Here is a 12,802-nt window from a genome sequence, read left to right on the forward strand (position 1 = left end):
CTCTGGTCTCCTTCAGGGAATATCATGCGTGTGTGTGTATTTGATCATCACAACAACTCTAGGAGGTAGGTGCTTGTTATTAAGAATTCACATTTTATAGATGAGAAAATTGAGCCAGGTTAAGTAACCTGCTCAGGGTCACACAGTTACCGAGGATGTGAGGGAAGATTTGGCCTCAGGCTTTCTGGACTCCAAGTCCAGCATTCTATCCACCAAGTTGCAAGGCACAGGGCTTAATGGACAGGCTCGATGATGGAGCCCTTATGGCTGTGGAAGAGACCCTGGGCTTCTTACTAGAACTCCATGGCCTGGTTATTGAGTGTTAGAGGAGGCCTTGGTATTAATTCAATCCATGAAAAGAGCTAGGGTTCAAAAGGACTATTTTCTACCTAAACCAGGCCTGTATTACTGGGTCCCTGCTACTGTGGCTCATATTCATCTTTATATTTTTAAGCACTTACCCATCTACTATGTTTTTGTTCAGTTGAAATGGAATCTCACAGCCTTCTTAAAAAGTTAATATCACTGAAGAAATTCTGGGCAGGCAGTCAAAAAGCTTTAGGGGAGAGTGTGGTACAAGTCTCTAAACAAGTGGAATTGTTTTTTTAAGCCAATTTATGGTCTTATCACATCCTGCCTTGCCACTGTATGCTTTATCTTCATTAGTAACAGCTAGATCTCTAAGGTTCTCAAAGCCCTCTACATAGGGTTTTATTTCATCCTCAACAACCCTGAGAGAGAGGTGCTGCTGTTATCACCTAGATTTTACACAGATGAGGAACCTCAGGCTAACAAGGGTTAAATGACTTGCCCAGGGTGATAGAGAAGTGTCTCAGGATTTGAACCCTGGTCATTTCAAGTTCGGCATTTTATCACCGTGCTACAGTACTGGAAGTGCGAACTATTTTAGTTTTGACAAATTTTGGTTTTCTGAGGACAGGCACCTGGTTCCAAGATATAGCCTTTGAGTATTTGGTTAGATTTCTTTGGATACTCCCAATTCATACCTAGAGAAGCAATTAACTTTAGCTAGAGTAACTTGACTAAGGCTGGATAGCAAAAAGAGGAGATCAGAAAAGGCTTCATGGAAGAAAGAGGTAGCAACTGGGATGGTAGAGAAGGAAGGATACAAACTTTCAGCAGACTCAGGTGAGGAGGCAGTGTGCTCCAGGCCTGGGGGCAGGGAGGGAGAACAGGACATGACTTGTTTAGTAGTCTGGGATGCCCAGACTACATAGAGGTGAATAATAAAGTACATGAATGGAGAGATTGGAACACATGCATGTATGTGGAGGGCTCAGTGCCAGTTTGTATTTTTAATCTTGTAGGCAGCTACCGAAGGTTTTCAATTAGGCATGGTCAGACCTGTAGATTAGGAAGATATAATTTGATACCTGTGTGAAGGAAAGGGAGATTCATTCCCTGTTATAGTCAGGTATCAAATAATGAAGACCTTCGTGAGAGTGAAGATGACTATTGTAGAGGTACCATTCACTCAGCTAACGCTTATCAGAACTGCCAGGATCCTACCTGGATACTGGTGGTGGTGATGAAGAAGGGGGAAGGGAAAGACAACTTGGGTTTCAAGCCCAAGTGACTGGAAAGAAGAAAACTATGGACACGTTGAAATTGAGATCTTGTGGGAAACACAGGTAGAGGAGGTTTAGCAGTTATTTGGAGATGTGGAACTAGTGCTCAGGGAAGGGATTTAGGAGTTATCTGCATCAGGTGATGAGTGAAGCTATGGAAGCTGCTGGGCACAGGAAAGGAAAGAGAAGAGAAGGTACACCTAGAATTAAGGTTGGAGAGCAAGACTAAGAAAATCCAGAAGAGAAATGATCAGATAAGTGAGAGAATCAGGAGATACTGGGATCATAGAAGTCAAGAAAAGAAAGACTATCAAGGAAAATAAGATTGGTTGACATTTAAATGCTATAGAAAGAACCCTTGGATTTGACAATCAAGAAGCTATTAATTAGTAGCCTTCAAAATACGAGATTCAGTAGAATGGTAGGGGAGGGAATCAAGTTTAAGGGTCTGAAGAGTAAGTGGGTCTTGAGAACCTTGGGCTTCAATGACTTCATCTATAAGGTGAAGGAGTCAGACTGCATTTCTAGCATTTGTTTCAACTTGAAAGCCAAGATCCCGTGAAGATGGGAAAGCTAGTTTAGAGAGAAGTTGAAGGGAGGAGAGAGAAAAATAGGATGTGTGGCTGGCAAGGTGTTTGTTTTTTTTAATAAGAGTTAGGGCAGGCTGAACACATTTCACAGGCAAAGACAGAACCATGAATAAATTCAGGGGACACATTCCAGATGTAGAGGACCTCTCATGCAAAGACTCAGATGAAATGGCAAGAAACAGGTAGAATAAATATAGACTCTCATCACTTGCTTCTTACTGAGCAACAGGAGACAGGAGTTAAAAGAGCAGCCCCTGCTTCACATTTTAAAATCTTACCTGTGAGAATCCTGCAGCTAACAGGCAGCGGATAGAGCGCTAGAGTCAAGAAAATCCTGTCTCGGATGCTTGTTAGCTTGCAAGTCACTTACCTGCAGTCTGCCTCAGTTTCTCCATTTGTAAAATGGGAAGAAAAACGGTCTACCTCTTAGACCTGTCATGAGGATCAAATAAGATGATATTCCCAAAAGCACAATTATAAATGCTAGATAGTATTACTACTTTATAGCAGTAACACACTCACAACGTAATTAGAAAAATATTAGACATGTTGCAGTAATGCTGAAATCATACCTGGAGTCGTGTTAGATGGGTACATTTCCTTTTGGTAGCGTCTGACACCGCAAACGTGGGACTTAAACCTAAGGCAGGGACTACTTGGGGTTTTTTTTTTTTTGGATAATTCTTGGGGATGCTGTTCCCCTCCTGAGGCCCAGAGTACGTTCCCCAAAAAGCCGCTAGAGGGAGAACGAGGACCAGCAGAACAGGAACAGACACAGCAGGTCGGTCACTCTCCTCCTAGCGAAGGCGCCTCATCCTTTCCTATTAGTCTGTCTCCACTCTATTGAATGAAGAGCATTTATTAAGCACTTTAATAAGTGCCAAGTGCGTGGCTAAGTGCTAGGGATACCAAAACAAAAACAAGACGTACACAGACCTTCCTGGGACCCAAGAACACAGAGAACTTATAAAAAGGAGGTTGACCAGATGAGGGCAGGACTGGTGAACATCTGGAAGCCAAAGAAACACTCATGGATCTGGGGCAAAGACCCCGACCCGCACCCCGCTCCAGTAGAGAAGCCGGTAGGAGTGGGCTCCTGTTCAGCCTTTATACTCTATCGCTAATTGCTTTGCCCTAGAGAAGCAGAGACTTTCTAGACTAATTGCCACCAGCTGCTCCAAGGAACAGCAACCTCTGAGTCTGGAAGGCCAGCTTGATTTTCCCACTGCCTCTGATTGCTCTTTTTTGGTTGCCAAAGGCTTTTCTATGGGAGCCTCCCACCTGAAAAGCCATTCCCTGAACACGTGCCGCAAAGTGAACTACGTGGCCAGAGAAGAATCTCAATTGATCTTGACTTTCATTTTCTTCCTCATCCACATGGAGTCTTGTGCCTGGAAGGTGTTAGGCTCCTCTTGGATAATGAACTGTCCCTGATATGGAGGAGGCAGCCAACTATTGCAATTGTGTCCATTTTTATTCTTGTCACTATTTAGGACATTTTTTGGGGGGGAGGGGCTAAAAATCCTTCACTGTGGTTAATGTCTTTACCACCTCTATGAATGAGGCAGCTAGTTTAGTTCAGTTTGTCCTGTTTTCCATCAAACAGAGATGGGTGGCCCCTTATGTTTTGATTTAATATGACCATAATACAATAAAGATAGTGATGATTATTTTAAGGGCACAAACTGCATTTTTTTTGAGGCTTTTAATATCCTTTGGCAGGAAAGAAATAGTTACCACCTTGGTCAGAATATAAGACATACCCTAAAATGAGAGTTCAGAAAAAAACAAAAACAAACTATAGGCTTTACCAGAGAATATTTGCACAAAATTTCTGTATTAAATGTTTACTGTGATTTTCTATTTTTTAGTTCAGACATCTTTTAACATCATTATTGCTTGCTTGATATCCAGCATTCTGTTTTAATTTTCTTTTCAACTTCTGATCACACTCTTAATTTTTGTAGAAGACAGATTTTGTTGGGGGGGAATGTTGCTTATATTTGGCTTGGTGTCATGGAATAAAGATTAGAGGGCCCTATTTGGATTCAGGAGGACCTGGGTTTAGTTACAGCCTCTGACACATACTAGCTCTGGGCAAATCAACTGAGCCTCTCAGTGCTCCAGTCAGCGGTCTAGGACTATAGGTTACAGATGAATTGCTAACATTATTGGTAGAGGGAATTTCCCCAGTGTTGAGTTCCCCACACTAAAGATCACAGGTTCATATTTTTTAATGGTATTTTTGTACCACATTTCTCTCACAAGTATTTTTCTTCTTTTTCCTCTTGGAGAAAAGGCAGCTTAATATTTCTTTTAGAGCAAATCCCAGCTTTTCAAAGGTTCTACTTCTCTTTAGGAACCTAATCTCTTAAGTCAGTGGAAATGGCTGAATTATTCATTGCTTAGCCCCAGTATTTGCTTTTTTCCCCCTTTTCAATTTTGCTGCTTTAGCAAAACACCATTTATCCAAAATTGTTGAGGAATGTAGTGTTCTGATTAATCAAATATATGTATTAAGAGATTATTAACCTCTGCACCATTCATGTATCACTACTTTTCAAAACAATTAGAGTCAGTAAAAATACCCGACAACAAAGGAATTTGTTCAGTTTAATCTTGTTTGATGATTCAAGAAGTGTTTGAAGGAAGCCTACGCATGGATAGAGAGAACAAGAAGGGACCTTAGAGGCCATTAAATTTAACCCTCTCATTTCATAGATGAGAAGACTGAGACACAGGGAGAATTAAAAAAACCAACTTGCCTAGATCACATAGCTAGTCCATGTCTGAGGTGGGATTTGAACCAAAGTGTTACTGGATCCAAATCCAATGTGCTATCCACTGTGCCATATTGCCCCATTACTCTACTTGAAGAGTCTCAAGTCAATCATTATGGACATCAATTATCATTGTGCTATAGTTAGCAAGAAATGTTTGTCAGTTTAATGGAGATTTCTGAGAAAATTCTGGTTCAACTGGTTTTTTAAAAAATGTGTTCTTATGTTCTGCTCCTGTTACACTCACTGTGCCTTCCCCTTTCTCTTCCCTGATTCAACCCATCTCAACACAGTTTTGTTTATTTAATTTCATTTATATTTAATATTCATTTATTTAATTTCGTGACTAGTTTACACCTAGTTTAAATGAGCTTGGCAAGGTTGGGTAGCAGCCAATGCTAACATTTGGCACTGTTGCCCATGTTTTAGGATGAAACAAGTGAATCAAGTCTTGCCCAATTAACACAGGCAAGGAAAGAATATTGTGGGTTTTCTGCCCCATGCAAAACTTCTGAAAAATGGCTAATCTCTCACAGCATTCAGGGTACCACTGGTGGAATGTAGTTTGCCCATTTCTCTTTTTTTAATCAAATCTATTTTTAGTATTTTCTTGTCTGAAATCATGATGGTGATCCATAATTTTTGATTGTACTTATCTGAAGCGTAATATATTTTTATTTGCCTCTTATAGTATGTGCTCAGCTTTTGTCTTTTCATCAGTAATATTGGAAGTCCTCTTTCATTAAAAGTATATTTTCTCCCTGTAACATCATAGTCAACTTTTCTGGTCAAGTTATTCTTGGTTGTAAATCTTTATCTTTTGCCTTCTCAAATATCATATCCTAAACTTTCCTTTATGTTGGTGGGTTCCGGGTCTGCTTTGATCCTGATTGTGGCTCTTTGGAATTTGAATTCTTTATTTGGCTACTTGCAATAATTGTTTTTGACCTGTAATCACTGACTTTTGGTTATGATGTTCCTGGGAATTTTTATTTGGAGTTTCTTTTAAGAGGTGACTGGTAGGCTCTTTTTCTTTTCATTTTGACCTCTGGTTCTAAGAAGTAAGGATAGTTGTCATTCATGATTTCTTGAAATATAGTATTTAACCTTTTTATGATTTGAGGTTTTTAGGTAGTCTTATGATTTTTTGATTAAATACTTGACCTATCTCCTAGGTCAGTTGTTTTTGATAGGAGATAACTTTATATTTTCTGACATATTTGTTTTTAGTCTTTCAATATTATTCTAGTATTTTTTGTCTCAAGGAATCATTGATTTCTGTTGGGTCCAATCTAATTTTCAAGTAGTCTGTTACTTGAGTGAGGTTTTGTACCATTTGTACTAATCTGATTTTATTCTTATTCCATTTCTTTCCTCAACAATTCTCATTTCTTTTCTCATTCTAGAATAGAGTTCTCAATTAATTTCTGTTATCATCTTTTCTTTTTATTATTATTATTATTATTTTTATTTTACAACATTCAATTCCACAAGTTTTTTTTTTTTTCCAATTGAGAAATTTATTTAAACGGGTCAAATAAAACAGGTGCCTCCTTGTCTCTGTACTTAGAAGAAGGTGTTGGGTCTCTTGGTAGTAAAGCGTGGTTTGTGCTGGCGCCGTAGCACTCTGTGGGGCAGAGGGAACTTGATTTTGGAATCGTGAAACTGCTTGACTGCGGGCCGGCGGCACTTGCTGGCAGGAATTTCTTCCACTTTCATGATCTGGATAGAGTGAGCCCGGGCACGGTGACGGGCTCCCATATCTCGGTAGCACTGAGTGACAGCACCAGCGGTGGTCAGGTCCCTGTACTCCCTGTACATGTTGTGGGTCCCACTCCTGGAATCGTAGCGCAGCCAGATGCCAAAATTTTTCACTCTAAGAGGGGACTTTTCAAAGACCTGTCCACAGTATACAATTTCTCCAGAAGACTTCTTCATCTTTTTCAGCTGAGAAACGAAGTACCAGAATCGGGACTTTGCTACAACATGGTTAGGAGCAAAGATCCGCATCCGATAAAGAGGCGGCACTGGACTCTTGGGAGTAGGCAGGCAGCGTCCAACTACCTTATACTCTCTCAGGGTGCCCGAGGCTTTCATGGTGCTGCCTCCTCACTCCCCGCCAACCCGCAAAAGGCCCACAAGTTTTTGAGTTCCAAATTTTCTCTCCCTCCCTCTCCTTCCCCCTCCCCCCAAGACAGCATGTAATCCAGTGTAGTTTCTACATATACCTTCGCATTGAACTTATTCACATAATAGTCCAGTTGTAAAGAAGAATTATGACCAATGGAATGAATCATGAGAGAGGAGAAATGGAACCAAAAAAAGAAGGAAAAAAAAGAGAGCAAATAGTTTGCCTCAATCTCCATTCAGACTCCATAATTCTTTCTCTGGATGTGCATAGCTTTTTCCATCATGAGTCTTTTGGGGCTGTCTTTGAAGCTTGCATTGATGAGAGGAGCCAAGTCTATCAAAGTCAGTCCTTACACAGATACCGTGTGTCTGTCATCGTGTATTTTGATCTCCTGGTTCTTCTCCCCTCACTCAGCATCAGTTCATATAAGTCATTCCAGGTTGTAATGAAGTCCATCTGCTCCTCATTTCTTACAGCACAGTAGTATTTCATTACATTCATATAACACAATTTGTTTAGCCATTCCCCAGTTGATGGGCATCCTCTTGATTTCCAATTCTTTGCCACCACGAGAAGAGCTGCTATAAATATTTTTGTACGTACAGGTCCCTTTCCCACTTGTCTGATCTCTTTGTGATACAACCCTAGAAGTGGTATTGCTGGGTATGCACATTTTTATAGCCCTTTGGGCATAGTTCCAAATTGCTCTCCAGAATAGCTGGATCAGTTCACAACTCCACCAACAATGTAACAGTGTTCCGATTTTCCTACATCCTCTCCAACATTTATCATTTTCCTGTTTTGTTATGTTAGCCAATCATTTTAAAACTCTTGCTTCTTTTTTTCTTCCAGGAATTCCAATAGAATTTGTAGCAAATTTGTGATTTTATTTAAGGAGTTGTATAAAGATGACGGAATTATTCTTTTTTTTCCGTCTTTTGTGTCTTGAACGTTTCTAGATCCTTATTAATATTTTAATATTTATTATTGGTGTTTTCTTATGCTTACTCTTTTTTTCAGCTTTACTTCTTGAATTGTGACTTTATTTTGTCGGGTGTGGGGAACCTGGGGTCTTGAGACCACATGTGGCCCTCTAGGTCCTCAAGTATGGCCCTTTGACTGAATCCAAACTTCATGGAACAAATCCCCTTAATAAAAGGATTTGTTCTGTAGACACTTGGACTGGGTCAAAAGGCCACACCCGAAGACCTAGAGGGCCACATGTGGCCTCAAGGCTGAAGGTTCCCCAACCCTGTTAGATCCTGGCTCTGCTCTTGCTTGCATTTTAGGATTTTTGTGGTTGTTGGTCAGTTTTTTCAGTTGTGTCCAACTCATTTGACCTCATTTGGGGTTTTCTTGACAAAGTAATGGGATGGTTTGCCATTTCCTTCTCCAGCTCATTTTACAAATGAGGAAACTGAGGCCAACAGAGTTAAGTGACTTGTCCAGAGTCACACAGCTAGTAAACATCAGAGTTCAGAATTGAACTTAGGTCTTCCTGACTCCAGGCCCAGCACTCTATGCCACCATTCTATAACCAGCACTGTGCCTCCTAGGATGGGGTGGTCTACTTCTGGTCCTGACCTTGCGTTCCAGGGTTTCTTCTCCTGGTTTCTACTTGATATCCTTGTACTCAGAGCACTGGGAGGCCTCAGGGCCCCTAGTCATAGCACTATGGTTGGCTGCCTCTGGACAAGGCCCCAAACCCTCTCCTGCTGATGAGACATATTTTCCAGTGGAGACAAGGGGGAACTACGTTTGTCTGACCTAAATGACCAAATTCTTGTTGAATATTCTCTATGTTAGGGCATCCTAACAGTCCATCAAACATCAGAAAGGTCCTGGAACTCCTTCCGGCCACTTTATACTCAGGAGATCAAAAAATGATGTTAACTTAAGTCTCATGACTCAACCAAATATTAAGGATTATTTTAATGCCTCTTAAGGAAAAATGAGCCTAATTTTTGTGGGCACAGAGGTTAGGATATTATTCCTACACTATTTTTGTAGGGGTTTTACTTAAATTATTGATTTTTTTTTCACTCATTTATTTAGTTACCTATTTCTTCTCCTTTCTTCCTTTTCTTCCCCCTTCTCAGTTATGGTGGTTAGCTCAGAATCTCCCCTCTTTTCCTTTCTTCCAACTTCCTTGTTTATTCTTTTTATTGATTCTTTTTTCTTGAAGGTTTTTCTTTGTTCTCTTCATAATTTCTCTTTTTATCGTACTCTGAAATTTTATTCTCTAGTTTGTGGACTGTATACACTTTTATTTATTCCTTTGTCGATCTCAATGGAGAGTTGGATTTTCCAACTCACCAAGAGGCAGGGAACAGGGAAGCAAAGAGCCTTCATGATAGGATTATGGTTTTGGGATTGGTGGCTGACAGGCAGCATTGACTTCCATAAATCCTGTCTCTATCTTTGGTGCCTGGGGGCAGAGACAGAAGAGGCTAGGCTAGTGCTGAGACCAGTGTTATGGAGGTGACCTAGACTTGAGAGCAGAAATGGAATGAGAGCAAGAGGATTTTCTGAATGTTGGAGATGGTCAGCTGCTAATAGCCAGGATGGATTGACAAGCCATAGGTGGAGAAGCTGATGTCCCTCAATACAATTCCTTTGCTTTCCCAAGTTTATACTTTGTGTCCTGGAACCAGGGTCTTGGACACAGACTTCCTAAACCCTTATCTTTCTTCATGATTGGTAGGGAAGTGTGGTTTGGAATTCGTTCACCCATACCTGAAGAACAGAGAAGGTAATTGGGAAGAGTTTAGGGAGATGATTGTGATGGGAGTGGAGAGCTCCATTAATGTATATGGCCAAACAAACTGTTGAATGTTAACTGACTGTATTGACTGAGATGGGAGTGGAACAAAGCTATTGGTGTCTTTTAAAATATTTTTGGGTGATGCTATCCTTTAGCTAAATTTAGAGCCCAAGCAGCATGACTTTTAAAAAATGTTTTATGATTTAAAAATAATTTTAGCGTGGCTATTTTTGTGGTCTTTTATTTTAACATTATGACTTAATTTGTAGTAATGTTTCCATCACTTGGAGCCATGCATCATGGCGGTGTGGGAACTTCCTTGACAATATAGACTCAGAGAGTACCATGCAGCATGGTGTTGTGGGAACTTCCTTGACAATATGGTAGACTCAGAGACAAGGATGAGACCTCTTGATTAGAGTGCCACCTGGTAGACAAGTCAGATATTAGACTCCCCCACTGGATAATTAATAAAATCTCAAACTACCTTTCTGTGAGTTTAAGGGAGGCAGCATGTGATCTGATTTGGCCTGCTTATACTACCGCAATGCTCCAAGTGTCACATGGTGTTTACACACACAAACACATAGATTTCCTGTTTATATTCCTCATATTTTTCATTCTTTATGTGCTTCATTATGCTGGCATGCCACAGCCTTTTCACCATTTTCAACTGTTGTATCTTTATTTTGTTTCTAGGTTTCTTTTATTATTTGCAGAATAGGTATAAATATCTTTGACCATGTATTTTTTCCCATTTGTAATTACTTCATGGGTACATATTCCCAATAATATGATTTTTGGATCAAAATGTATGGTCAGTTTTAGGATTCTTATTGCATATTGCTGCATTATTCTCTAGAAATATTTCATCAGTTTACAAAATGACTAATAACATATGAGCACAGGTGTGCCTAGAGCATGGTCCAACCCATGTGCCATACATACCTAAAGTTCTATGAATATACCTATTTCCTCACAGACTGAGCAACCGTGGCACTTATTTTTTTATCCATTTATTTTTTGCCAGTTTAGTGGTTGTCAGTTGGTATCTTATAGGTTCATAGAATCATAGATTTAGAGCTGGAAGGAACCTTACAGAATATTGAACCCAACCCCCTAATTTTACAGATAAGTAAACTGAGTTTAAAAGAGGTACATAGTAAATATCTGAGGGAGAACTTGAATTAAGGTCTTCTAGACCAGAGGTGTCACCATTCACTCTGGGAAAATTTCCAAGTACTTGAACCAGATTAAACTAATTGGGAAATCTTTAACAAAATAAAACTATATAGCACAACATGGATAATGTTCATTTGTGGTGTCCTAAGTCAGTGTGCTGCCTATAGGGGTCAATTTCTATTTGTTTGACATAGTTGTTCAAAATAAGTGGTGTCAAACTCAAATAAAAACAGGTCATAAGTTGTACATAAGGATCCCTGCAGCCAGTTACTGACTTAGAAAATAATGTGTTTTATTGTATTTTTATTGATTTTATTAAATATTTCCCAATTACATTTTAACTTGGTTCGGGCTACGCTTGGGAATGTTCCCCAGTGGGCTAAGTGTTGACACGTCTGTTCCAGGCTCCCGCATGCTGTTTACTATACCACCTAGCTGCTGTTTTAATCTGTATTTTTTAAATTACAGGTTCCACTTTTCAAGTGTTTTCTATTTGTGTTCCTTTTTTGGTGAATGGTTTGTTCATATTATTTGACTATTTGTTCACAGGGCTTGGGTTCTGCACTTACACATTTGTTTAGTCTTCTGTAAATTCTGAATAACAAGCCCTGACCTGAAGTTTTAGCATGAAAATATTTTGTAGTAAATTGATAGAGACTCTCAGAGGCTGAAAAGGAAATTTTTTGTATACTAGTTGTTGTTATTGGGGTTTTTTTGAGTCAAGCAGGGTTAAGTGGCTTGCTTAGGGTCACATGGCCGGTAAGTGTCTGAGGCCAGATTTGAACTCAGGCTTCTTATGTACTCTTCAGGCCATCTGCTCCATTCAGAGCTGAAGCTTCTCGTTTCTTTCCTGCTCCCCAAATTAACAGTCCAGTAGGAGACTCCTTTCCTTTTTCCCAAGGAGTCTTCTCCTCTCTTCATTTTGCCCAATGGCGTGAGCTTGGGGCTAATGCTCTGGTGTTCCCGCAGGGTATGGGATAGGGAAGGAAGGGGACTCCTTTCCTAAACCACTTGGGAGACTGACTAACTCTCTCCAAATTAAAAACCAGGCCCATTCTAGACTGGCTTTGGTTTATAGTTCTACATTGTGAATCTGATGCCTGGAGGAAGGAGGGAACCTATTTATTTAATCAGTAGGAGACTCAGCCTATATGTTCTCCCCAAAATGTATAGTTGTTCCTTCAGTGGCTGGATCTTCTATAAGTGTGGAGAGATGTTCCCTTTCTTACCTTAGGGGCTTGAACAAATTAGAAATCTGACTGGCTTCTTGGGTAGGATATTACTTCAAGACAATTGATCCTAATAAGTAGAGGAGAAATAAAAGCCATAATTAGGCAGCAGGCTAAGTAGTGTTTTGGAGTAATTACCATTTAAAGTTCTTTTCTGGCATATGCCTGTTACAATTTTAAACAAAGAAATGGTCCAGTAGCTGGTTTCAGGGTGGGCCTCATGGAGTTTTCTGCCTTGATTGGGTCATCAAGGTCTGATCCTCAGCTTTGTAGTTTCAAAATAGTTATTTTTATTAGTTCACCCTAGAATGACTGGGTGCTGGGGAACTGATTTATGTTCTCTAAGCCTCACTTGCACTGAATACCTACTATAGTGCCTTCACGTGTTGTGGGGGTGACCCTAGCTTCTTAAAGGCCAGCCCACTGATGCACAAGCTCTGTCAGGTCTTACCAGGGTGGAAGGGCTTTCACTTTAGGCTCAGGGATGGTATGTCTGTCTTCCAAAAGCTGCTCTGGTTGGGTTTGGAGAGGCTTATC

General features: G+C 40.1%; 1 protein-coding gene across 1 annotated transcript; it reads right to left on the reverse strand.

Annotated features, from left to right (window-relative positions):
* Positions 1 to 6,460: 6,460 nt before the first annotated feature.
* On the reverse strand, positions 6,461 to 7,090 carry LOC118831601 (60S ribosomal protein L18a). Its single transcript, XM_036738992.1, has one exon. The coding sequence runs from the start codon at positions 7,054 to 7,056 to the stop codon at positions 6,526 to 6,528; it is 531 nt and encodes a 176-aa protein (XP_036594887.1). The 5' UTR covers positions 7,057 to 7,090; the 3' UTR covers positions 6,461 to 6,525.
* Positions 7,091 to 12,802: the final 5,712 nt, after the last annotated feature.

The sequence above is a fragment of the Trichosurus vulpecula genome, chromosome 9 (assembly GCF_011100635.1).
Source record: "Trichosurus vulpecula isolate mTriVul1 chromosome 9, mTriVul1.pri, whole genome shotgun sequence".
In the NCBI taxonomy this organism is placed as follows: Eukaryota; Metazoa; Chordata; class Mammalia; order Diprotodontia; family Phalangeridae; genus Trichosurus; species Trichosurus vulpecula.